Genomic DNA, 27,600 nt, shown 5'->3' with positions numbered 1-27,600 from the left:
AGAACTAGGGTGCGCCAGTATCCGAAAATTTAGCTCGGGCTAGGATTGGAAATTTTTTTTCGAGTTTGGGCGGGGCCGCGAAATTTCGTCTAGCACATAAATTTATTCGAGAATCCATAATTTCGGGTACTTAAATGAATTTATCTGTTGGACGAACTTTAGGTGTTTTGGCCGACCCGATCCGACCCGATCGTTACCCAAACCGACCCGAGGCTCGGGTACCCATACGTCCCAACGAGAACATTTGTTAATTATTTAATTAGACAAATTTTGTGTATCGTAAAAAGTATTCATGAACGTATTGTAATATTAAGATTCTTTTCTTTATCGTGGTTGGAATTTAATAACGCAATACAGATGCTTCTTTCGAACGTGTAGAATTCATGTTCTGTTACTATAAATATATTTTTAGCACTGATTCCACGTGTTTCAATAAGAAGAATGTTCTTATCACACATACAATACGTCCAAGGAAATCTTAAGACTAACAAGCGACTTTTGGAATGCAAATTAAGACTCATGATTAATTATAGTATATTTACACTACGGTTAGGATTATTTCTCGTCGGTTTCGAATTCTACGAATGTCTTTGTTTGATTTTCAAAAGTCGCTTACGATTAAATAACAAAGGAACAAAGAAATGTCTGTACGAACTTTCTTCATTTCCGTACGTTGAATCAATTAGTTTAAAGAGGTAAACTATCTATAAATATTTCATAAAGAATTAATATTGAATATTACAAGAGTCATTCAATAAGTAAAGAATTTTATGAAATTTTAAAAAGATTAATTTACATTGTTAAATAAAATTACTTATTCTAGTATTTTTATTTGATTAGATTCTAACACTTTTTATATTTGTTTCTTTTTTATAAATTAAATTATTTTATTATAATACATAATTAATGTGAACTTGACGACATAGGCTGTTTTCAGATAAAAATCTTAAAGCTTTTTTCTTTATACTTATTGAACGACCCTAGTATAAATTAAAAATAAAAATAAATTTGTCTATAAATTTTTCTTTAATTGTTTTCAGTTTGTCGAGAGAAATTAACATCAAATAATTCCACTGATCTTCTCTAGTTACTCAAGTTCGTTGGACAATCGCATTTTCGACCATTTCATTTAATCCTAAACAATAAAAGGATAATGGGTCAGTGTATCATTCAATTCCATAAGCACATGAAAATCCTTCAATTCTCATAAAAACCCGAATTCTAGTGTTTCCCTTTGCACCAACCCGATTGGTTGCACACATGCACACACTCTGACACGCCAATGTTCCTATTTTCTCATTTTATGTCTGATAAATGATTGCAATAATAGTCATCGCGTTAACTTGCTACGTATACCTCGCTAAGAAACGTTTCTTATCTTTATTTCTTCTTTACTTTATGTACATATGGTGGTATCATCGGGTTAGATACTGACCTACGACATCTTTCGCGGTTGCTTTTCTACTTGTGACTCTTAGTTAATTACTTCTTTAATTAGTTAGTTAGTTATTATTTGTTTAAGGCCATACTTAAGGAGAGGAGCGTTTCATTAAACAACTTCCACGTGTCTATTTACCGCAAATAAAATTTCGACGATCCATAGTAAGACGTCAATTTCACATATTATACATGTATACATATGGTGTCCCATTATGAAATATTAATAGCTCACTTATGTTTTTAGAAATAAATTTTTTAGCACTAAAAAATAAACTTTGTATTATTAATATAAATTGAATATATAAATTTATGAAGGAATAAATCTTTGGTAATACTAATAAATAAATTTGTTAGTAAATAAAAATTAGAAATGAATTTAATTTAAAAATGGCTTTAAGTAGATAATGATATACCTACAATTTTTAAATATACGTAATTTGCAAACGAATGTATGTTCATTATCTAAACATACAATTACTATTAAAATTATTTTTTGATAAATCGAACTATCGATATCTCGTAATGGGACACATTGTACGTGTAGGGTATTGTGCTTCTCAAACCTGTTGCACTTACGAAAGAGACATTTCTCATGATATATATTTCATTTTTAGAGATCCTTCTCGAGGATGATTCAAAAGGTCACGCCATGCTGGTCGTCAACATCCTTCATCGTAAACGTTTCCATGTCTGATTATTTCAGGAAGCATTAGAAATCAACTAGGAGAAAGATCAACTCCTCCGAATGGTCGGAATTCATCAGCGTCAGTCGTGCACGGAGGAAACGATATTAGCTTTTAAAAAAATAGCTTTCTCTCTTTCTTTCGCTCTTTTTTTTATCACCATTCATATTCAAAAAGGATTCACACGATCACCGAGTATCAAAAAGGAACGCAATCTTGATTCACCGCCAATTTTCGTTCACACTCGAGTCTACCTTTCGTTCGTACCTCGTCCACCTAATCAAACGAGAAAATATTCTTTCTTCACGGAGACTATCTACAAAAAAAAAAACCGACCCGAAACACTTGTTTCTGCGTGCGAATGAAAGCAACGGTAGTCAAAACGAGGATACTTTCCGTCATCGTGGTCCTACGAGGGGGAGAGTTCGTCTGATTAATTCAAGGAGATACTCATCCTCTTCCTGTTGTCGAAGCGTTTGTCTTCGAAGGGGCGTTAGAGCAGTCGCATTCTGTTAGAAAATTCTTTTTCTGAAAAATTCTACCTTGGAAAATTCTTTGCTGGAAGATTTTCTGTTGGAAAATTCGCTATTAACAAACTGTTCTTCGAAACGAATTCTATGTACGAAAGTTATCCCCTAGAAGATTTTCTATTTGGAAAATTCTTCGTTTAAAAATTTCTTCTTGGAAAACTGTTTATTGAAATCTTCCTGAAAAGCTGTTGTGGTATTTCCTGCTAGAGATCGCTCGATTCCCATTGAAAACGTGTAACGTTGCATCAGACCGGAGCGCTAGGTCGTCGAAGGAGCGACGAGAGCAACGAGCGTCGCGGTGGTCGCCTCCATGGGCGACGCAGACGACGCTCGACGTCCGCGTAGGACGACGTCTGCCCCTTGGCGACCTCCAGAGGTCAAGCTTTCTCTTCTTCCTCGTCGATCTCCTCCGACGATTCTGAAGAAGATGTGATTAGCGCGGTCGAGAGACTTGGAACTTGGGCTGAGTAGGGGAACGAGCTCATTCTGAGTCTTTGGGGATGATTCCAACACTCTGGTAACGAATGGGAGCCATCTTCTGTTCCCCTTTCTGAATTGGATCGTTCCATGGAGCACAGTTCCATCATCGATACTCGTCTGGTTGGAGGTTTCTTTCCCCCTACTGGAAAAATAGTTAATCCTTTATATTTATTATTTTGTGATAGTATTAGTATATAGATGTTATAGAGAGTCGGCTTTCGCTATAATGCCACGCGCAATATAGGAAAAGTATTCTGTCTAATGATAGAAATTGAATAAGAGAAGGTCATAATCAGCGGTTGATGATCTATACCCTATCGTTCAGATCGTAATTAGGATGGAGTCAGGGTGGGCCTCTCTTCCTTCCAAAAAAATGTGGAGTAGTCTCTTCATCATTTTTAAATTCCAAGATTCTAAAGTTATAAAATTCTAAAATCTTGAGATTTTGATATTTTAATATCCTAATATCCTAATATTCTAATATTCTAAAATTCTATGGATCTGGCCCACCCCTAAAAAGCGAACAAATCAAGAATATTTCAAATTTTCTTATACTTTTTTATTTCTATTCTACTATATTTATTGATGCATTTGCTAAATTAAACACTCTCATTGTCTCCCTGTTTTCATAACATTTCGTAATATTGCTTCAAGCTTTCATGGATTCTTGTTATATAACCTTCATTTACATCTGGTAACCGGTGGTGCTTACGCAATTAAAAGCTTTCTGCCACAATGAATCTCGTTAACGCGTTAAATGAACTCTGAAACGAGGCTATTAAATTCCACAATTGAAAATATATTTTACTAGTAATTAATTGAACTGTGTTCATCTTAAATGGATGTGCGTACTTCGGAGAGCACGATTGGAAGAACAAATTTAGCAAAGTACTTGAAGTTCACTCGAGTAATAGAGAAAACATATATTCTCGTTTAGTCAGCTTCGATTTTTCTTTCGAGGAGAATGATGTTTGTACTCACTCGAGGTTTTCGTGGGCGATTCTATCTGCTCTGTCTCCGTCAACATGAATTCGTCACGCTCGTCTACGGTTTCCTGGCAATCCATACTGTCTGGGGTGCAAACACTTTCTCGTCGAAATAGACCAATCACTGATTGGATTTTTGGCTGCTCGATTCCACCTTTCATAATAAAAAAACATGTTAATAGAGAAGTTAATGGAATCTTTAGGGTGCTTCGTTTGACCTCCTGAAATGTATTCGTTGTTGATTTTTTCTTTTTTAAAGTAAATTAAATTTATAGAGGAAATCATTTACTTCAAAGATGTAATTTATGATACTTCAGAAATCTGTAAATATTTTTTACAGAGTTGAGATTTTCACAGGATCCGAGTTAAAATGATTATTTTATTGATCTTAGTGACCCTATTGATTCAACGCTTCAAGTAATCCATAGAAATTTTCATCATTTACAAAGTAATTATAGGTTGAACCTGGGGTTGTAATATTTCTGATTATAGTTGAAATAGTCATTTATTATCCTTCAAAACTAGAACTTGATAAGACTTGTTCATAGTAATAACAATTTATCAATGCTTCCTCTTGAAAGTTGCAAAATTCAAGGCTCTGCTTGCTTAATACTAACAAACGTTTTTTATTTCAGGTGACCAGAACAATTGAAACACCCATTACACTGCGGAAAGGTGAAACAGGTGCTCGTGAAAGGCCAAAGCAACAAAAAAACAGAGATTATACCCAAGGTATAGGTAAGATAGAATCAAAAGAATTCAGTAGAATTTCCGGTGTGGTGCAAAACTAATCGTGTAACAGTGGAATGTTTCTATGTGTGTGTGTGTGTATGTGTGTGTGTATGCGTGAATATCAAAAGGGATTGGGTAACCCAAAATCAGACTTGTTCGTTGGAAAAGAAGAAAGAAAACGATAGAAAAGTCTGAAGAACTTGATGCATAACATTTACATGTTCTCCGGCCGGAAGTCCGAGGCTAGTATCCTCCGAGCTCAAGCTGGCTTGGCCTCACAAATACAGCTCTCCTGTAAAGCAGCGTTTTTCATTGTTTACGCAATTTATCATAAAACTTTAATCGACCGAATGAAATCATTCTTCAATAATTTTTAATAACATCCAAACATTTATTTAACATAACCCTCTGATATAGAAAGTAAAATTGATCTCACAAGCACTTAAATAGACTAAACATCACAAAATTAATTAAAAATTAAAGAGAAATTATACTGAAAAATGGACCTGCAATACAGTAGAAAACACCTAAAACAACAGGAAAAAATTCAAAAACTGTGGATAGCAATTTCGAGGATTACCCAAACCCTATTGAAAGAATTGTGTTAGTCTTCAGAATAATAGTGTTACAGTGAATCAATTTTATAAAGCGTTAGATGCTTCGACACTTGCAATTTTCCATTTCAAATTAGAATATAATGCAAGTATCGAAACCATCGTTTCTTAAACACTTTATAGATTCACAAAGTGTCTGTTTTCAAGAGTGTAATGTAGTGGAAACTGGCAGCTGTATCAATATCATATCACTTCCGTTTTATCTTTGATATTACAGGCTTTATTTAATCAATCGTACCTAGAAATGTTGCAGATGGAGAACTATAAGCCAGGTACTCTTTATTGGAACACCAGGCAGGAAATTCGTTCTGTTTAATCGGATGTCCGGATTCGTAATCGTCCTCTCTCTTCCATGGTAGCATGGTTTCCGTAGCTGTCGGTGTGGTTACCCTGTAGCAATCTACAATTTTTTCAAAAAAATCACCACACGTTCAACGAATTTCGTGAAACGAAAGTTTTTCCAATTTCCAATTTTAACGCTTGTACAGATAACGCTTTAATTGAAATCCTATCGACTCACCATCGCGTCCCAGCTTCATATCCGGATCATCGGTATTGATGGTGTCCATCGAAGTGGTGGTGGTCGCTCCATGGTGATTTTCCACGTTCACGTTCGACGAGTCTAAAGAAATCATACGATAAGAAATTCCTCGATGAATCGAACGAGGAATTAGTTCCTTTCATCCGGCGTAAGATTGCAACGAATCTAAATTTGAATACAGCAGGGGGGGATCGACTAATTCTTCAAAGGATGCACTGAATAGCGCGAAAATTTGTCCAGAAAGTTGGCGCTCTAACGAGCCAGCCCAGAAACTTGTCAAATGAGAATCGAGGTAAAAGAAAAAAAAAGATTGTCGACTGCTTACCGGAAGTACGAGCCGTGAAAGTTATCGCAGAGTCCCAGTCCTCTTTGCTCGAAGGCTTTGAGGTGTCCCCGTTCTCCAGCTCGTACAGCACCCCGTTGATGTAATCTGCGACCAATTAAAATTCACCTGGTGAAACGAGCCTTTGCCGGGGGACCGGTATCGATTATTCTTTCGCCAAAATTACCTTGGGTGAACAGCTTCGTCGAGCCGTTCTGCTGGAACTCGGGGAAACTCACGTGGTTCTGTTTGCCGTCCTGCACAGAAGAGAAAAGGGGAAAGGATTTTTAATTACGAATTGCTTTAATTGCAAATCGCCAAAGAAGCCGAGTGAATTGCAACCCTGTGGTAAATAGAATGACGACCTCTTACTTTGAGCAATTTTTTACTGCGCTTGTGACGATGCTTGTGCTCTCCCATCATACGCCGGATGTTCATGTGCATCTTATAATTGACTTGGGTCGAGAGGTCGCGATCGTTCACCGCGTGTCGACTGTAGCTGAAACGACGATGCTGCAAGAAATTTAATTTTGTTTTTCAGATAATTTCTTCTCCGTATAAAACCATCTCTTTGACATTAATTAATTTTCATTCGACATTTACAAGGATAAAATGAATAATCGAAAAGTTTGACTATTCACAAGTATCCTAGATTCAAATTGTACGCCTCTGTGGTATATTTCAAGAGAAGGATATCGACGAGCGAAATTTTGCAACGATGCGATATCCTCTAAACATTCCTCGTCAGCAAATGCTCACAGCCTCCTCGGCATGACTTTCCTTACCCTCTTGTAAGGTTTGCAAAGTTCCTCGGCCAATAAGTGGTGGATCCTGGCGTCCGTCAAGTCCTTCTTGGAAGGGTTGTACTCCAGCTCTTGGAGATCAATATTCCAGCCCGTATCGAGCTGGCTGCAACTTGGACTGGAAGGAGAAAGAATGAGACTGCATTTTATGATGGGCTACCACTTCAAGATCGATACTCTGCTTCGAGCTTGCTTTGCCGTTCAATTCAGATACAACGCAGACTTATCTTTGATTATACTTCTTTTTACGATGTGCATACGAACTGAATTCTATTCTATCTACTATTCTACATAGTGATATCTATGGAGTTTTGTTCGTGGATGAAATGGATACGTATTGAATTATTGCAAATATCAAATGGACAATTTAGAAATATCAAATGTTTGAAAGGATATGGCATTTGTAGTACATCAGTTAGATATCTGGTTATTACTATTAACCCTCAGACGACGGAACATGGAGAGAGCTGCAATTTTATAACGTTTAGATTCTAGATACATGTTGAATAATTTAATTATTTATTCTGTGCATCGTCAAACCAAGAAAATAAGATTATTCTCCGGTGTATTTCAGCCGTTTCATAGGTAGGAAGAGAATTTTCCATCACGTTAATTACGACATTAAGTCAAGCAAAACAGAAAGAAATCTACCGACGTCAGAGATAAAAAAGAGTCTGGTTCACCGTTCTGTTGTATCTCCGACAGAAAACTTTCTCTATAATTAATATGTTTTCTCTGGAGCATCGAGAGGATGCTATGCACCTGTTGTGATCAAAGGAACATTCTTTGCTTTTCCTATTGTGCGAGTAAACAGGTCAAGTACGAGGGAGATAATTCAGTGCGCCACGGATCGAGGAGCAACGAAAAAAGGATGAGACGAACCAGGAATAAAATGAAAAACAACAACAACCGTACCTTCCATTGAATTGGCCCGTGTTGCTATAGTTGCGGAATATCGCGGACATGCTTTCAGTACCGCTGATATTACCAATGGTGGACGCGTTCCTCCTTATGTAATCCATGGCGTCTTTCATCGCGAGTTTAGAGTACGTCTCCAATATTTTCGGCTCGGCTCCATAGTGATTTCTCACCAGATAAGGACGAATAAATTTGTTATCGAACCGTTTGAACCTGAAAATAAAAAGAGAAGAAAAGATAAGAAAAGATAAGAAGAGGAAGAAATAGTAAAATCATTCGTAAAATAAAAATTGTTAAACGATAAGAAATGTTCCTCAAAGGATACATTATTTCGTGATAAATGTAAGAACGTATCTTCACGGAACAGTGAAATTTAAGCATCCTGTGACGTGAATTCGTGAGAAGAGCAAACAGCGCAAATTCCTCAACGATTTATCAACCTTACAGTCAACGTTACAGGCAACATCCGAGCAACATTCGCCCCGCTATTCATATACCTGATTATAATCTATTATTATAGTCGAATTTAGTAGCCATTCAGATCGTACGTGTCCCGCGAGAGCATTTTGAGCATCTCGTGAAACGTATGTATCCCAGTAGAGGCGTAAGGGTTAATAAATCTCGGAACCAACTCGCTGAAACTTATGGTTTGGCTTTTCTATTATAACAAAAATTATCGATAACTTAAACATTCAATTTTATAATTTGCTATTTTACATCATTGTAATATTGACAAGAATACTAATTCTGTTTCAGGTTTCTCCAAATTCGAAGACTTTTTAAAGAGAGGAAGGGTGGATTTCATATTTGAAGATTAAGTCAATATAGGAGCGAGTGGAGGTACAAATAACTAAAAATTATGTGTATAATTTAGAATAAGAAATAGGAGGTTCTAGTTGTCTACTGTTAATGAAATTTATAGTGTCAATCATCTACGACCCTTAACCCTCGGACGACGGACCCTGGAGAGAGCCTCAATTTTAATGTAATTTCGTATTTGATATTATTTTCATTTCCCATAATTTGTACTATTTCTTTAAAAATTCTTTTGTTTAATGATTATACCTACATTTAATTTTAGGTTTGGATCACCATTGATCTAGACTTCAATTATTAATTAAATCAAAATTCTCTAAAAATGTATTTTAAAAAAGTATACGTACTTGTCTCGCAGATGGTAATTTCCGTGTTTGCCCAGGATGTCTTCGATCCCGGCCATCACATGGTCCATTATCTGAAAAACCGTGTAAGTCATTTCCGTTTAGCTGGAGCTCATTATTTCCGTTTTACCCGGCTCGTATAATACGTATACATATGCAGCCCCCCGAAAAAAAGGAGAGAGTATCAGCCACGAAGGAACACGTTCTTATTTACTGGCCCATTGTTCTTCTCTCGACACGTTCATTTACAAAAGGGTACCCCAGGTGAAAATCAATGCGATCCTTGCACGCGTTCGCGACCAACGAATTATTGATTGCATCGTTCTCCCACTGCATCGTGGTCTTACTGTTATTCCTTTTTTTTTTATTTGCCGATATTTACTTTAACGATAACAGAGTGCAACCTCTGTAATTTATACAACGTTCGCGGTTGTACGACCTTCTTTGTGCACGCCTGCCGTATTTTTTTATTAAACGATCGATCCTTCGTTCTCGCATGATATACCGTCGAAATCTAGCTCGTTACGCTCGATCGCCTAGCAGGATATGCATACGAGGACGAATAGCACACGTACCCGCTCGTGAATCCTTTCGTTCATGGTCGGTTTCTTCCTTTCAGCCCTCTTCACGTTCAGGATCTTCACGAGAGGTTTGATCGTGATACCCTGAAAGCAGAATGTTCTGATAGCTCTGGATCATTGATGGGGAACGTGAGTGGAATAATAAACGATCGTAAGGTTTTGTTATTTTGTTGATACTAGGGATGTGCGAGTACCCGAAAATTCGGGTTGGAAATTTATTTCGAGTACGGGCAGAACCTCGAAACTATGTCCAGCATATAAAATTGTTCGGGTACCCTCACACTCCTGATTATTTGTAAAAAGTGTTAAATTTAAAATTTTTATTCATAGCACAGTCTAGCAACTAATATGATAATTTGTTTGTTATTTCATAGGTGATCTATCTGTTTCATTTGTATGAAATTATTTCAGTACACATCTGAAATTCCTTCGTCCATTCAACCATGCATATTTTACAGGCAACTTTTCCTTCCGAGTTTCCGTATATTCCCGCGAAATTAGATGCAACCCCTGATGCAACGTAAAACTAAGATTATGCTAAACGATGCTCTAAGCACGTTAAACATATCCCCACAGGATAGTAAATTTAACTCGGAACTAGCGCGGTAAAGTTCAAATGATCCATGCTGATCTTTCAAAGCGTCGCGTCGAATGTCTACCACATTAGAACAGTAGTTAATTAGAAACCGCGTACTCGACATTCTTAGTCAGACCGAGCTTCTAATCTTGCATACGGAATAATATTCTCAATCGATACGATGAGTACGGTGCTTCTCAATATCAAATCTTATTATCGTTTTGAAATATTAAAAAACAAAACATGAGCTTTACTTAAAAAAATTTCCTAGTTCAATTTATCTTCTTGATTAATTTCCGTCGTCGACACAACCGAACACCATCTTTCTCTCTCGCGAAACGCTTCGAACAAGTTTCTTCCAAGTTCGTGCCCTCTTGGAAGAAAAAGTCGACGATGTTTCCTTCGAGCAGAATTGAAGCGTTTAGTGTGTAAGTTATCGGTACGGATCGAGCCGACGTTGCGAAGCGTGTTCAGGAACGCCATCAGCATCGAGTTTCCGATCGATTGCGCGACAAAGTCGATGGTGTTTTTAGAATTAATGGGACTTCGATCAGCGACGTTCGCAAACAGGACGCTCCTTCTCTGAGTAGCTCTGTTTTTTTTTTCTCCATTCCCTTTATCGTCCACGTACTCTTCAACCTTTTGCAGCTCTAATTAAGCTGCCACTTTTATTTGCCGACTGTTTTCTTTCTCTTTTTATTTTTATTCAGATTCGATTTAATTCCAGCCTATAAAGGTTGAAATTAAAGCGAACAGTTACCGAGAAAAAGGGGGCTATTGCTGATAAATTATGTAGTAAAACGAGGCTGAACGGGGGTTATGAATGGGGCTTTAATCTTAATTTAGCCGTGAATGAAATGGCCAGGCGCAAATGTTTTTGCATAATGAACATGTGCGTAGAACAGTTGATTGCAGTTTCGTTCGTGGTACTCCCTCGAATTTATACGCGAACGATTCTTTCGGGCTACGTGAAAAGTAGAAATTAATGGGATTCGTTTTGTTTAACAACCGAACGCTTCTCACGGCTTTCTTTGTTAAATATAAATGAAACTTTTTCATCGGATAAGTTAATTGCATTCTCTTTAATTGTGATGGATGCTTCGTGTGCCGTTGATTCTTTTAAATAATGTATTAGCCGAGAGTTATAACTCGGACAATCAGAATCGAGTATCATGAAAGATTGATACATCAAACTTGGAGATAATAGATGTATTAATAATATAAACTTTGTTCTAGACTTTCAGTAGAATGGGATACTGGAGTAAGAAAGAAAATTCGAAATCTGGGTGATGGGCACTGTACAAAATTAGAAAATGAAGGTGTTAAACTTGTTTTATTTTTTTAATGAAAAAAGTGGTATTTGATTTTTAATATTATAGTAAAATTAAAAAATTAGAAAATTAGAAATGTAGGAACTAAGTATTATGAGAAAGAAGAAGATAAATAAATCTATCAAATTTTATTTTGTTTTTTTATTAGAATAGAATACTATAGTATACACTTACTATTGTCTAGTAAGAGAACAAAGAAAATGCTCTTTTGCAGAAAAATTGTAGAAAATAATCGTTCAGAGAGAAGAATGACTATGTCGTAAGACTTTATTCGTATTTTCGTGTCAGTCGTAATGGGAAGAAACCTCTGAAACTTTATGGTATATAAAAGAAGGAAAGGGACGTATTCTTTTGGTGGCACGCACATATATTTGTGTTGGTGAATGTGCTGGTACATTCGTGATCAAATCAGACTTCCCTAGAGAAAACGATGATATAGTAGAAGTAGAAATTCTCAAAACGTTAATTTTGACGATATTAATATCAAAGGTAATTTAGAAGAAAATAATATAACTTTTAATTATTAAATATTATAAAATTTGATATAGAACTGAAAAGAAATAATAGAAAATAAATATTAAGAAGGCATCCTCCCCTACATTGTCATTCTCCTCGGAAACGTCTAAGGGGATGGGCGGAAATCCGGGACATCACCATTTTTCCTACAACAGCCTGATTTGGTTGCAAGTGTACTATGCGTGGATTGTCATAAAATAGCTACTTCGGGACAGATTCCAAGTTTATCCCTAGTTGCCTATGATGACAAAATGACTGAGGCATGTAATAAACGTTCTAGTATTCTATGGCTAACATACGCTGTGATAACAACAGAAATCCTGATAATAGACTGCGTCATATTTTCCTACGTTCTAGGTAGTCCTTTGTGAAATATCATTCAGTAAATTCTACCTAGTAATGTCCGAACTAACGTATGTACCTACATACGTCCATAACTGTACAAACGTAGCTTTGTTTCGCTTTTACCTTTGCTTTCGTTTGATATATTATCTGCAGATTACAGAATTTTTTAGCTTTCAGGTAGTATACCATTACTAGCAGGAAATTGTATCCTCTTTAATGAATTATTTTTTGCGAGAAATGATACTGTGTACAGTGCAACAAAAATATTATAAGAGGAGATAAATAATATTTTTTCAGAAGTTAGGTAGAATTTCCACTTTGATGCTGTATCCTCGCGTATTCGTGATTGATCATTATACTAATTGCAATTGGAAAATTAGTAATTTCATAGCACCTGTTGAATTTTATTAATATTCTCCTATTTCGAACTTCAAGGCGTTGAAAATTGCACAAATATATGGGTAATATTTTTGAGAAATTATATTGTCAAAACGAAACACATAATTTTATTATTCTATGTTAATCAAGCATCTCTTCAAAGTTTCTTGATTAAAATACATAGTTTAATTTTACAAAGTGTCACACTTCAAAGGATCGCTTATCCGTTTAGAATAAACACCCAATTAAAAATTTCAAACAATCTCGGCTTAATACAATTTCTTTTTACTCGAATGAATTATGGATAAGTCTTGTCTAGAAGTTTCTCAGTTTGTCAAACAATTTAGCATTATTCATAGAAGAATATTGAAGAAACTTTTTATCATCTACGTCCACAATATTTTTTCCCACCCTGAATTGTATATCCTTCAATTTCTTCTTCAAAGTTCTGCATATGTTCTGCCTGTTACTTGGAGTGGTGGAAAATTTATAAAGAAAATTTCGATCTCGCGATACCACCGAATGGCTCCTCGAGTTTAAATCAACATTTTTCGAAGTTTACATCTCGCTAGCCCCAGGGCATCAAAGCTACGTGAAGCCCACCCTGGGATATGTTGATTTAAAGAAAGAGCATCCGACTTATCGTTCCATCCTCTTTGAATCAAGCAACCTCTTTTATTGTTATTCCTCTATATAACTGTGAATGCAACGAAAATATTCAAATGTATTACCTTGAGTGCATCGTGTATTATTTCAGCATAGCATCTGAAGTTTAATTCAAACTTTTATGGGGGCACACCGACAAACAAAACGTAGGAAATATTAAACCACCTTGGTAAAGTCAGTTTTGTAGTCTGCAAGGTATTTCTACGACACGTCAGAATAATCCTAATGAAAGATATAAAACAGAAAGTTGTAACTAGGAACGTAAAAAAAAGCTCCCTTCCTGAAAATAACGAAAAGCTTTGGCCAGACCGAGATATAATATAATGTAATCAATTTCTATTATCCTCCCCCCTCCCCCCAAATTTTTGCTTCAAAGAAACGTTAACAGACTTCTTAATTAGGTATCAAAGTAAAATTAAAATTACATGAACTTCTTAAGCAGATTTTCAAAGTAGAATGAAAATTAGATGACTTAAGTAAATTTCAAAGCAGAAGACAAATTGGCTAGATTTCTTAAGTGGAATAAAAGTTGTTGAACATTTGTAGAATATTTGATAGTCAGTAATTGAGGTCATATTTCAGAATTTTATATTCGTTAGAAGATCATTAGATAATTATATTATTGAAAGATGGAATCTTAAATTGGGTTTAAAATTTTAATGTATCTTTCAAAATTTCAATCAATCTCCTTTTATCTTTCTATATTTATTATCGAATCATTCATTTTGACAATTGTACTTGTAATTCTATAATTGTGTCCTATCATTCCTACCAATTTTAATATTTTATTTCCTTCATTTTGCTATTTTGTTATTTGTTAATTTAAATATGAATTATAGTAACATTGAAAATATATCCATTAAAGTTTAAATCAGGAGAGAATCAATGAAAATTATTGATCACTTATCTATTTGCAAAGATATCAATAAATCATATAAATAACATATTATTAGAATAAATGATTTGAACTTCTAATTTTATTAAAGTATTTCTTAAATTCATCATTCTGAATCACAAAAGCTTGCCAATAGTACTTTCAGTCCCTTTTAATAGCAGCTGTTATCATGAGAATTGTAACATCTGTTGTTTGCTAAGATAACTCAGCAATGTTTGATCTCTCACTTAATCGTTTCTCTCAAAATCACACCTCAACCCCTGTGCATTGTTCGGGTCAAAGTAACCCAAAATGCAAATTCATGATTCAATGAAATTCATGATGCAAATTCATTGATCCAGAGTTCCACTTTTATGAGACGAATGTGATAAAAATTTGAACAGTGCTCCTATCAATCAATTAAGTTTCAACTGTTTCTTACCTGTATGAAGACAGTGAAGTAGATGACCGCAATAGTAGTAGTGACGAACATTGGTTGCAGGGACACGTGTTTCGGGTCGATCAACAGGACCAATGCGAACGCAACCGCTCCTCTCAAACCACCATAAGACATCACGAACTTCTCCACTTTGTCCAGTTTGTGCAACCGGAACTGATTCGCCACAGCTGTCAGAACGATCACCCCTGAAATTCCATTTCGATTCCCATCAAACGTCTGCAGTTGTGTTGTGCCTCTGTACGGGCTATTCAATTTTTAATCGTCCTCGGTGATGAACAATTTAACGATAAATCGATGATGAACGGAGAAGCCGTAAGCTGGTGACAGTAAGCTATGATGTAAATGGTCGATCATAGAAGAAGATCGACGAATCTTGTTAAGAGTCTTTCGAGATTTCGTAACTTAAACGAGAAGTAGTCAGGGAAGGTTTCAACTTGTTGTTTCTCTGCTTGAAGATATTGTTCGAGGGCGGGCATCGGTTTTAGTAAGGGTCATTTTCGTAATAGAAGGAGTGGCGCGTTAGAGTTAGGGTGTACAGTATGAGGGTTGTAACTTTGGAAACGTTTGGGGGATCTTGTTTTGGTATCGGGGGTTCTAATAGTATTTCTTATTTTTCTTGTTGCTTTTTCTACCATGGACGTTTATCTAAAGTACCATTTTTGTAGTTAAAATTTTCTTGGAGTTGTAGATTTTTTATTATTAGAAAACTTTAGGTAATTGATACGGGAGTAAGTAGCATAAGGAAATTAAGCTTTCATAAGTTTCATGATAAGACTATTGGAATCTGAAGATTATTTAAAATGAAAAATTGGAGATTAGATTGAAGTTTTCGAATTCCAATTTCACCCTCGACCTCGACCCTCTCACCCAAAACAAAATTAACAGAAAGTCTGACCCTTATCAAGCAACTTTCAACCCTCCTCGAAGTTCACTAAAGAGCAAAGACAAGAAAGTTGAAAGATCCTGTTGGAGGAATCGCGTAACCGAGCATCAAGTGACACGCGATAAGCGATGATCGGTTTAGCTTAAGGCTCTTATCTCCTGATTCCATTAGCTACTCAATTCGCTCGGAATCATACCTCTATCGTTCACGATTCAATCGATCCACGCGATTACGCGTTCCCGGCCGCAGTTCTGACACCTGGTCTGACATCTACGAGCTTGCCTCGACCTCGACCTTTTACTTACCAACGATCCGATAGACCGAGCAGAAAACGATGGTCATGAGGACGAACCACGTGTTCCAATTGTGGCGATTATTCACCGTCGCTACCCCGAGGAACATGAAGATGATGGTTTCCGAGCCACTGGACAACATCTTCATGGTGTACTTAACGGTTGTGTGCGATTTGTGCGATATGTTCGCTTCCACGTAGTTCTTCATGGTGATACCACAGAACGTGATCCTGCGGCAAAGAGGTCAGGGTTAAACGGGGATGTTTGTACGATATCGATCATAGGAAATCTCCCGTACGATGTCGAAATTAATTCGAACGTACGATCTGACGATTTACAAAATCGACGTTTCTGGAGGGTGGAAGATCAACGAGGTGGATTCGGATTTACGACACGTACGTGTCTACACCATTCTGAAAGCCACTAATTTCTACACGCTTCCGTTCCGCTTCATTTCACGATTTAGGGTAGAGGGAGAGCTCTAAACTGTTAGAGGGACTTAAATGGCAGCCCGAGCTTTTGTTTGACTTTCGATTACGTTAATGTACGTTCGTGTTCTATTCTGGGAACCCCTACACCTTCAATCGGATTGTTTATTAGATTATTTAATTTGGCGATTTTCCAAATTTTCAGATTTATATTTCGTAAGTATTGGTTTGGAGTATTTCCGATATCATTGGCTGTTTTAGTTTTTCTTCGGATCCAGCGTAGTGGTTGTCGAAGTAGACTACAGAACGTTAAGTAGCTCGATGAAAACGTGACTATCTTATGAATAATTCATCGTTCTTCTTCGAACGAAGCCGTGATGGACAGGGCAACATCGATCTTCCAATACTTTACATTTTGGCGAGCAGGAAACTTGGGATTCACGTGACACGACGTTTCCGGTACCCCGAATTAACTTTCCCAGCCTGACGGAATACGAAAATAAAACTCCTCTAATATTAATGCCTTACACTTTAAATTTTTCATGTTTGTACGAGCTATAGGTACAATACAGGACTTTCAACTTAGAAAGTTAGAAACCTAGGCTTTCGATTCAGGAATTTAAAGTTCCCACCTTAGTAATTTTTCGGGATTTATAAAATTTAACTTTGGGTCCTGAAATTTAAGACCCCAAGACCTTCATAACTTACGATTTCTAATTTAGGAGATAATTGCATAAATTGATTAAAATGTGGCACTCTGCGTACTATTTCTAGTAGCTAAAGTGTTAATAGGGTTGCTTCGCATAATTTAATTCCAATCTAATAGCTTCACACGATGAACTTTGAGAAGCCGAGGGTTCTGCTCTCAATATTAATAGCAGCTCTAAGTTTAACCATCGACTATATTGCACATATTATATTATGATACATTAATTTAATAAAAAGATTAGCAACCCTGTTATAAAGATATCTGATAGCTATTGAATTACTTAGAATACGATTATTTCATCTATCGATTTGAACTATCCTTACGAAATTATTATTATTTTTACATTTCTTCTAATTATCTCTCTTTCCTATCATTTTTCACTACTGACACTTTATCTACAGGCTATATATTCTAAAAATTCTGAAAACTGATATATCAATCATCCACTAGTCAAATGATATTTTTCACGTATCAATTTATCAATGTTACCCTTTAAATATCACCCTATTCGAAGCGTTCTAAATAAATAATTACCAGGTTTACCGAATACGGATCACCGTTACCGTACATATATCACTTTGTTTGTTAATCAAACAGTTTGGATACTCCGTTTGAATGTCCAAATAAAAAAATCAATAAAATCGATCGAGAACGAGAGCAATTTCGGGCTAAGCCTATTTGAACAGTTATTACATGGCGCATACTTTGCATCGGGATCGATGATCGCCGTTTCAAGTTGGTACAGGATACGTGTAAATAATAAAGTTAACGAGAATAGTAGCTGGCGTGGTGACGTTTTAAAAGGATTTGCCTTATCGTTCAATTATTCTGATAGAATCAAGGCTACCCTTGGCTTGGGTTCAACGTGTCATCGAGTAAATTGGTAACCCGGTAGAAATGTAAGTACTTTCGTTGAATATTCTCCTATCTCGAAGATCTGACGCTGGAAACACGCAGAAAATTTCCGTGTAACGCGTCGTTATTGAAAAGTTTCAAGGTGTACGGTGTAATCTGTTGAGAACGTACATTCTCCTTTCTTTTTTTCTTATTACAAGAAGGCATGCACGTTTGGTCGAAGCTACATGACAGTTCGCGTGAGAGGTGGAAAGTTCTTTTTGAAATTTATCGCCGTACAAAATTGGAGGGTGTCGAGAAATGAGCTTTGCTCGTTTTGCAAATCTCTCGATCGATCCGGACACGTGCCAGACTTTCGATTTTATCGATGGAAATGAAACAAGTGTCTTGATTCGATCTACATCGTTTTTAGTGAGAGTACTTTTCCTTTAACCTTTGCTCAAAGAATTTTTAAAATTCAGAACGTAATTTATTAAATACGAACGTCGTATTAGAATTTTGTTAGAATTTTTTAAAATTAATAGAATTTTCTTATTACGAAAATTCCATATTCCTTATTATGCTATCTTCATTTCAGTAAAATTGGTATACAATAGGATATTATTATTGATTTTCGAATAATGGTGGACGTTCATGGGGACGGTTATACAACACCTGTCAGTTAAATTCTAATTAATTAATTCCATTCTTATTGGCTCAGCAGTGTGTAAACTGTATCATTCATCCCTCGTTTTCAGCTACTCAAAGCTTTCACGGTTTAAGTTTCCAAATTTAATGCTATTCGAGATTTCTACGTATACATAAGCGAGTATTCTAATATTTCACCATCAATGTCGCTTCATCTCGCTTCATCAAGGCTCTGGATTACATTTGGATTAGGTCTTGGTTAGACATATTACATGCGCTCATTTAGTATGATTATGGTGCATCTACTGTAGCATCTATTACACTATAACAGGTAGGTGTAGCATGTACCTGGTGTACCTAATTATAATATTGAGTTAGAATTAGTTTGTATACAACTTGAAATTGCCAGGTTGCTCTAAAAGCTTCTCTAAAATCCACTAGAATGGAAATAAATGAATGAAATTAAATTGAAAATGGATGAAGAAAGTTGGAAAATATATTTCATACTTTTACAAATCATTTTATAAGGTAATTTCTAAATTTGTTAATTTTTTCAAAGCCAAATTTCATTGTTTTTATAATATCCTTCAGTTTGTCAATGCAGATGAAAAGATTTTCAAAAGGTTTTTTAAGCTCTATGAATGAAAATTTTAATCAAATTTAGCGAGATGATAGCGTCGCGATCTAGTTCAATTCTGTATAATTAAAATTTATTTCTCCTAAACAGTTATCATACTAAATAAGGTATTTTTCTTTGAATCTGATTTAATGATTATACATCAAATTGAAAGCTTATCATTTATTAAAAGAATCAAACACTTCAGACGTAAATCTAGTAAAAGCCAGTTTTATTCCAACTTCACGTTTAATCAGTCTTTTCAAGAGTATCAAGAATCTCTTGATCTCGATCACAATCTATCATAATTTATTTCAATGATCCCTTTTTTATCGTTGAAGTGAAAGAAGAATTGAATTGATTTACTTACGCCATGATACCGGACATGTGAAAAATCTCCGCGTTCAGGTAGGCCAGGTAAGCCATGACGAATATGAAGATGGGCTCGATCACGCGAACCTGATGGGTGAACCTCGTGACGAAACCGGTGGCAAAGCCCCATATCACGCCTATTATCGTGCCCCCGATCGCCACCACGAAGAACGAAGCCAGCCCCGTCAACAGGTCCGTGTAAATTATTTCCGTCGGTCCTATCTCGTTGTAAGCCTCGAACATATGGTACAGTACCTGCGTGTCCATTCAAACAAAGACGACTTATTTCAACTGTTTCTACGATTAAGATGTTTAGTGGTAATGTCACCGGGCAACGAACGTTCTTAACACCGTAGAAATGGATAGGACACATGTCTCCGACAAGATACATGGAGGAAGTCTGACACAATTTCATGACATAAAAGTTTCCTTAAATAGCACCTATGCTATGTCAATTTAAAACTTAAAAGTTTGATCAAAGTGACCACATAAGGTCTTGATCAGTATTTTTAATACTGAGCAAGATATGATATGACATATTAATGGTGTTATAAAGGGGTTTACTTTAAACACTAGAAATTTGTATAGGAAATAATTCCATGGGTGAAATATAAATTGAAAACCCGTATTTCATCAGTACCTTTAATTTTAGAGAAATTTGATTTTGAAGGAAAACATGGCCAATTAACGCCCAGTAGGGATCCTAATCGTACATAATGGAGTGACATAAACAGTGCATAATAAAAAAGAGGAAATAGAATAATGCGAAAGAAAATAAGGCATTCTGTAATAAAACATAGAAAGACACAATGTCAAAAGGCTTTTAGCCTTGACCGACACAATTGTTTAGAAAATCAGAAGGCATTGGGTTAAGTGACTCTAAGTTAATACAATCACTCATGATCGATACTTACGACAGTGACAGCGTCGTTCAACAAGCTTTCCCCGAAGACGACGATGTACAGGATTTCGTTCACGTGAATTTCCTCGAAGACGGCTAACACAGCGACTGGATCAACGGCGCTAATTAACGCCGAGAAAAGGAACATTTGCAGTAGCGGTGTTTCGAAGCCGAAAAGTCCGCTTTTACCTAACACCCACAACGAAGCACCTGCAAAATAGTTAATTAATCATTAATAAAGCATTCAGCATCGTTCGTTGAAATTCCTTTTGAGCTACTTCAAAGTTACCAACACTTTTGCATAGGCATTTATAAATATTCTTTAAACCGTTCCGAGTTCATTAATTAATGAAAGAAAGTATTTAAAGATTAATTCTGTCAAAATTGAAATGTCTCACCTTGAGAGCTATTTAATTAAAAACATTTCACAAGCGTGATTGTCATACATTGTTTGATATGTAATAGATAAAATCAATTATCAGATACATAAATTAAGACGAAAAATAGAATTTAGAAAATATCAGGGTTGTTTCTTGTCGAGAATCTTATCAGACATACGTAAAGATAATTAATATCATTTTTAATCATTGTAAATCACCGTGACAAAAGTCAACCGACGATTATAACGTAACCGGGCTGATTGGTACTTCGAATCAGCACATGTTCACGTTGCGTCTTTAATAATCACGCAGCATAACCGTGTCGTATGAAGGAAATCGTCGAGGTTTCGTAACCATATCGCGAACACTCTGATCCGTAAACAGAAATCGCGTGGGCGGTTCGACGTCCTCGCGTTTTCACTCTCGATACTCGGAAAAGCTCGCTCGCGTTTCTATATACAGGCTGATTACGAAATGTTCGGCCAAAATTGACGGATTACGAATACTGTTCGCAAATTTTAAGCTGTGGTAATATAGGTAGTAACATCTGTTAATAATAAGAGTGATGAAATTTTTAATTTGATGCTATAAGCAACAGTAAGAAATTTTTATTTTATTAAAATGATTGGATGAGGTATTCTCATGTGTATTTACTAATTCTATCAAGTATTGAAAAGTTAGATTGAGTTCTCGATAATTCTTTGGAAAGTCTGATTACATACTTCAGTATCTGCTTTAAACTTTTCTTCTATTTCATGGCATGTATAAAACTCATGTTTACGAATCTCTTATTTGTACTTGTTTTAAAACCTTCAAACTTCTATAAAATTGTTTTCTGCTTCTTTTCAAACTTTAAGAATATTAGAAACTTTTGAATATCTTAGCATGTAATAAAACGTACTATTATTAAAAATTATTTACTTCACCCTTGAGCAGCGGAGCCTGGGTTAATGTTAATACAAACTTACAAAACATATAACAAGGATATCAATCTAAAGTTAAATGTATAATTTTCAATTAGAAGAGTTTCGATATTAGAAGAATAATTTTTATAAAGAACAGTAACATTTAGAGAATGCAAATAGTATGAAATACAAAATTAAATTAAAATTGGGGCTCTTTCCATGGTCCGCTGTTCAAGGGTTAATCGCTGTATAATAATATATTCTTTAGTTTGTTGGTTTCTAAAAAATAATGATTTTTCTCAGCCAACGTCATTAATTTTTCAAAAAGTAGAGTCTTCTGATCATATATTTTTCACAAACATGTGCACGAACTCGGAGGACGATTAAAAATAAAAAAAGAAACGTATAAAATCTACTCCATCAACTCGTGTAACGTAGAGAGGAACATTTACATTTATCACTAAGCCCATTTACATAAATAACCCATTTAACGGTCTGTCTACCCACTCAAAGAATCACTCTATCTATCTTTTACAAACGTATGCATAGAAAAGGAACAAAAATAAAATTAACCATAAAATAGCAACGAAAAAGTTACTCTTGCAGAGAAGGAACACTATTTCCCAACAGCTAAAAAAATTCTTCTCACTTTATTAAAGTCTATTCGACCTCAATCTACCTCTCTAGAAAATTTCGCTATTTTTCGTTAAAATAGAGTTTTCCCTCGTTTAAACTCCTTTCTAAACCTCCGCTAATAAAACAGCGACGTAAAATTGACCCATACAAAAAAGAAACTCTATTTCCAGTGACTAATAGCACAAAAAGAAAAGTTCTTTTCAGTCTATTAAGGTCTATTTAACTACGTCAAGTTGTTTCTACAAAATTTTCTTATTTTTCAATGCGACTGAGTTTCTCCGCGTTTAATCTTTATTTAAATATTCCCCAATAAAGCAGCAACGCAAAAATAACTGGTAGAAAAAAGAATCTCTATATCCGGTAATTAATACTACAAAGGAAAATTCTTTTCACTTCATCGCGGTCCATATGTGCACGCCAGCTTGCCTCTATAAAATCCTGCTTTTTTTCTACGCGATAGAATCTCTCTTTAAAGCTGCACTATAGATCTTTTAAAACGTCCATCAGCCAATTTTTGAATCAGCTCGTGTGCTTTTTCATCGAGCCAGCTCCAGGGAAGGCGCGAACGCAGCCAGGGGGGCCAGACAAAAATAAATGAAGTTATAAAAACGAACGTGAAAACGGCAGCCGACAAGATATTTCGATGGAAAATAAAGTTAAAAAAAAAAAAAAGGAAATATCCTCCCACTCGCGCATAGTCGACGCTCTTCTGTGGCCCATTTTTACCAACCTATCGACAAAGTGTTAAATATAGTTCCAACGACGGCGAATAGAAGTATCGTCCCCAGGTGGTCGAAAAACAGTCGGTTCGGCATGAAGTAACCGGCATCCAGAATAATGGGCGGCAGCATGTACAGGAAGAAGGTGTCGGGTGTGAGAGGTGACACGTGGACACTGCTCGCCTGGAACAGTAAGACCCCGACCGCCACGCCGACAACAATCAGCAAACAGGACTCCGGAAAGATCTTGCTCAGCCTCGGTGTCATGTGAAAGCCTGCATGTACAATAGAAACTTTAACCATGTTTCTTTTGTTGTCAAAAAAGGGATGAAACGTGTTTTTTGGAACCCTTTCATTGTTTGCGCGATTTAATGGGAGGAGAATCGTTTAATTTTTGCAATGGGTATTCATGGGCGTTTTAGAGATTCTACGGAACGTTTAAAGATAGGGGTGTACGGGTACCCGAAAATTCGGGTCGGGTTCAGATCGAGAATATTTTTCGGATTCGGGCGGGATTCCGAAAGTTTGTCCAAAGTTTGATATGTATCTCGATTACAACCCGACCCAAAGGTCGGGTGCCCGCATACCCCTATTTAAAAGCGATTAATTAAACGTCAATCACTAAAGCTAATGAAAATTTGATATCAACCCTTTCGCCATGGAAATAGAACGATTTAATACTTTCAGATCCAAATGTGTATTATTAGGTAAATGATCCATTTACCTAGATAGGTAAATGATCTATGTATATATTACTTTGGGATTGAATGTGTTAAATTTAATTTTCCTTCCCCTTTTTTAAACTTCAAATTATCTCAGCATAAGAAAATCTTTGGTTAAAATATTTAAGTATCTAATTTTCATTGAAATATTTTTTTTGTAGATTTGGGTCACGATTGATCATATTATTACCAGATATGGCTAGTTTGCCAAGTAATTTTTCTTCATAAATCTCATTAAAATTGTTCGACGCTTGCCAGGTTTTCTGAACGGCTGTAGTTTGCACCGTTTTCTTTCCACAATCAACACGTAGTACGTTATTTGCTAAAGAGCTTTACTCACTATTATAAGTCTGACGCCTGGAATGCCCGCTTTGCATCGAAGCTTTTCGTAATGAAAGGGTTAACCCTCATTTGTACTGGGCCACTTCTGTTCAACCGCCTGTTGCAACCAGGCCTTGGTTTGCCATCGTTTGGATATAAATAAATCATGTTCTAAGAATAATATTCATGAACTCTACTCTGTATGATTTCAGAGAATTAATTATAAAAGATTGAAAAAAATTATCCATTAGACAGATTATGGAATGTTTCTCTAACAACCCCATTTGTTCCAATAGAAGAAGGTACTGAAAAATGTAAACGAAACTATTTTTTATCAGAAATCTATTGTAAGAGAGAAGAAGGAAGATTTATTCTTGTAGACTCTCGTGAAAAGCTCTGCAACACGAATACAGTGGTTTGTGACTAATGTGATCGAAACCATTGAAAGACGATCAGAGTAGAATTTCCATTATCTGAACATTCAGTATCCGATGTTTCACTATCCGACTATTCTGGTATCTGTCTATACCGTTGTATTGCATCTGTTTTGGAAACGGGAATATTCTACGGGGTTTCGACGGTAATTCAGTGTAATAATAGGATGTACCTCTTTGCGCACGATTTAACGCGAGGATTGTAACCATTTATGTAACCATATAATCCCTGAAGATTAACATTAAACAGTTTGAATGACACGATAAAGTTGTAGAAAATCCTTTCACTTAGATAGATGCATTTCTATAAATCCGGTATATTATTTACATGTTATTTAGCACTCAGAATAAATCTCCAAGCGTTTAACAGAATTATTTCTAATTGGCTAATTAAGCTCCCACTCTAACGGATAACAGTTTCTCATAAAGGTTCATGTCAGCAAAATATGGAATTCAAAATGAAGTAGTTAAAGGAATTGAAAAATACAAAAATTAAATATAGATGATGAAAAATGAAAGTGTTTGATAGAAAGAAATTAATTAATGCGTTGAAACTGTCCGAATTTGTTTGCAAAATTAATTCGATAGTTGAAATTGTCCCAGTAGTGTAACGTAGCAAGTGTCATTCAACACAATGTGCCAATACGTAATTCAACTCTCTCTCTTGGAACGAATCAATCAAATTTCCAACATACTTTTCTACATATTTCAAAGAACAATTTCAAATAAATGGTGGCACCATTTTATAAATCAAAAGTGACCCAGCCAAACACGATCTCCCAGCAAGAGGGGAAGGTCAAAAGTTGAAAGTTCGCCAACTTCGCCGCGCAAACAGCGAACAGGGTTGACCACACCGACTACCAACGAGACCATCGAAGAGGCCACCGGTTCAAGTTCAACTTCCACGTGTTCCCTACCTATTTTCGCGATGCTGGCGAAGAAGATCCATATACCGATCACGAACGGCGTCTCGGTCCTGTGGAACTCCACGGTGATGATATTGTACTCTCGTTTCGGTGACGTTCGAGCTTTGACACCATCCTGGACCGCGTGAGCCGCCATATGTTCCACTAAATCATCGTCCTTCCCTCCGGAGAGGCTTCGAAAGGACACATCGTCGGGCAGAGAACCATCGACGGGACCCATCGGTCCGAAACTCTTGCCTGGATAAGGTTCCCTCAGGTCGCGAGGAAACTCATGGTCGTCAGCGATCGGTCCGTGCATCGCGTAATCGTTGACGGGAACCCGTTTTTCCTGGGTCTCGTAGAAGTTGACCACGCCAGCTTGGCCGCATGGCCAACAGGCGAGGAAGACGAGAAACAGGATCATCGAGACGGCACGTGTTGTAGCCATGGTGACGTATCGCGTCGACGATGGCGTCGTTGTTGCTGGCGGGGACGCCGGTGCTGAGTCACTCTCAGCACCATCAGAAGGGAACTCCAGGAACGAAAAAACTCCAGGCTGAGAGTGGCTCCTGCTGTTCGTAGGGACCCAACCGACACCCTAGTTGCTTCACCACACCCTCGTTTCCTTTTTCTGACGCGATTTCTCGCGTGGGACACCCTCTCGACGATGGCGTCTCGTGGATCGATCAAGCTGTATTTCTATATATTTCTCACTCGGCTATTTTATCGCACGTGGAAGACGATCGGTTTCGCGACACTAGATGAGCGTCTTTGCACTAGACGGTCAGATTCTTGAGCGAAATTCAATTATGAACGCTTCGTTATTGCTTTCACGGCAGAGATTATAGGATTTTTCTCGCGATAGGAACTAAAACTCGGCGGTTCTTCAGAAGTCCGTTGCACTTTGCAATGCACCTTGTATTCGAGTATCGATTTACAGAAATCCTGCTGTCGAGGCAAAACACCTATGTACCGTTTGCAACACCGCGCTTCCTCCGAATGCCGCCTGTTTCCACGTCGAGCTATATTTGTATCCTCTCGCCTTTTTCGGCAGTCAGCGTAATTTCTGGTGCCGATTTTTCCAGCCTCGTGTCAACGAACCATTTCAAATAAGAACTGGTCAGCTAAGGCGTTCGTACAATCCACATCCATTCTCCTCTCATGGAAAAATGTTAAAGGTAATCACCTCTGACAATCGTCTGGGTGTAGGACACATTTGTTTTCCTACTTACCACGGCGTCGTTCGATGGTAAACCTCAGCTCGAGCGTGCACTCCGCGCATTCATCGGTCGGCTATCGACGACGGAGAGGATCCTCCTCGTACGCAGCTGCAACAGACCGAAGCACTCCGGTCGTCTAACGATCGTGTTTACGCGTCGTTTTTGCGAGCAAGCTGCACGATCACGGGCACAGATCTCGAGCACTTTGCAATCACACGTTCGATCCAATGCCATCAGTGAAACACGCACTGAAGATCCTCCCGGCTTTTTCCGATGCTCTTTATCGAATCGCAGCGGTTCGATTCGGTAAGGGTTGGTTACCTGTGGTATCAGTCTTCTTGCGTTCAGGACGAGCAATTAGAAAGCGGTAGATGGGGGAGAATGGACGATATCCAAACCTTCACGCTGCCCCTCGAAGGTCCGCGAGCCTCCGGATGCCACTCCAGGTGAGAAATACTGGGAATACTGTGTCGAAATAAAGCTGGTGAGGAAGGCGAAGCATGGTGGAGTCGCAGACGGAAGTTAGCGTTCCCAGGTTTCAGGCGGTGCGCTTCGATCGACCGTCACGGCAGCACTGCGCGAGTTAAATCGTTGACACGCGCGCCGGCTCGCGAGTTACGTCGACGTCGACGTCAACGATGGACACCATCGTGACGAGAGCGAAGAAAGGGCACGGGGACGGTGCCAAAAAACGTGCGCTGCTGTCGACGAGGCCACCCTCGACGTCGCTACTGATC

The 27,600-nt window shown here is 37.1% G+C and overlaps 2 protein-coding genes across 3 annotated transcripts in view; one reads left to right on the top strand and one right to left on the bottom strand.

The window, feature by feature from the left end:
* The window catches only part of LOC117607102 (uncharacterized), an 11,751-nt gene extending 2,534 nt beyond the window's left edge, over positions 1–9,217 (top strand). Inside the window, exons 5-6 of the mRNA XM_034330368.2 lie at positions 4,755–4,857; positions 8,806–9,217. Coding sequence (XP_034186259.2) covers positions 4,755–4,857; positions 8,806–8,867 — 165 coding nt within the window. The 3' untranslated portion in view covers positions 8,868–9,217. The remainder of the gene's footprint in view (positions 1–4,754; positions 4,858–8,805) is intronic.
* Positions 2,703–27,600, bottom strand: Nhe2 (Na[+]/H[+] hydrogen exchanger 2). Of its 2 annotated transcripts, XM_034330357.2 has the most exons (18): positions 26,876–27,600; positions 25,656–26,801; positions 23,273–23,536; positions 20,635–20,831; positions 19,719–19,975; positions 16,126–16,343; positions 14,920–15,122; positions 9,785–9,874; positions 9,213–9,283; positions 8,047–8,262; positions 7,114–7,249; positions 6,701–6,841; positions 6,516–6,585; positions 6,332–6,436; positions 5,986–6,087; positions 5,704–5,865; positions 4,115–4,273; positions 2,703–3,275 (listed from the first exon to the last, which is right to left on the bottom strand). In XM_034330357.2, exons 2-18 carry the CDS (start codon positions 26,089–26,091, stop codon positions 3,031–3,033), a joined length of 3,072 nt encoding a protein of 1,023 aa, XP_034186248.1. In that variant the 5' UTR covers positions 26,092–26,801; positions 26,876–27,600; the 3' UTR covers positions 2,703–3,030. The 2 variants fall into 2 exon arrangements, with proteins under 2 accessions (XP_034186248.1, XP_034186249.1); XM_034330358.2 differs by having other exon boundaries at positions 25,656–27,600.

This window comes from Osmia lignaria, chromosome 2, assembly GCF_051020975.1.
Source record: "Osmia lignaria lignaria isolate PbOS001 chromosome 2, iyOsmLign1, whole genome shotgun sequence".
Classification (NCBI taxonomy): domain Eukaryota; kingdom Metazoa; phylum Arthropoda; class Insecta; order Hymenoptera; family Megachilidae; genus Osmia; species Osmia lignaria.
The sequence above is the reverse complement of the archived record's forward strand: the minus strand, read 5'-3'. Positions and strand labels throughout refer to the sequence as shown.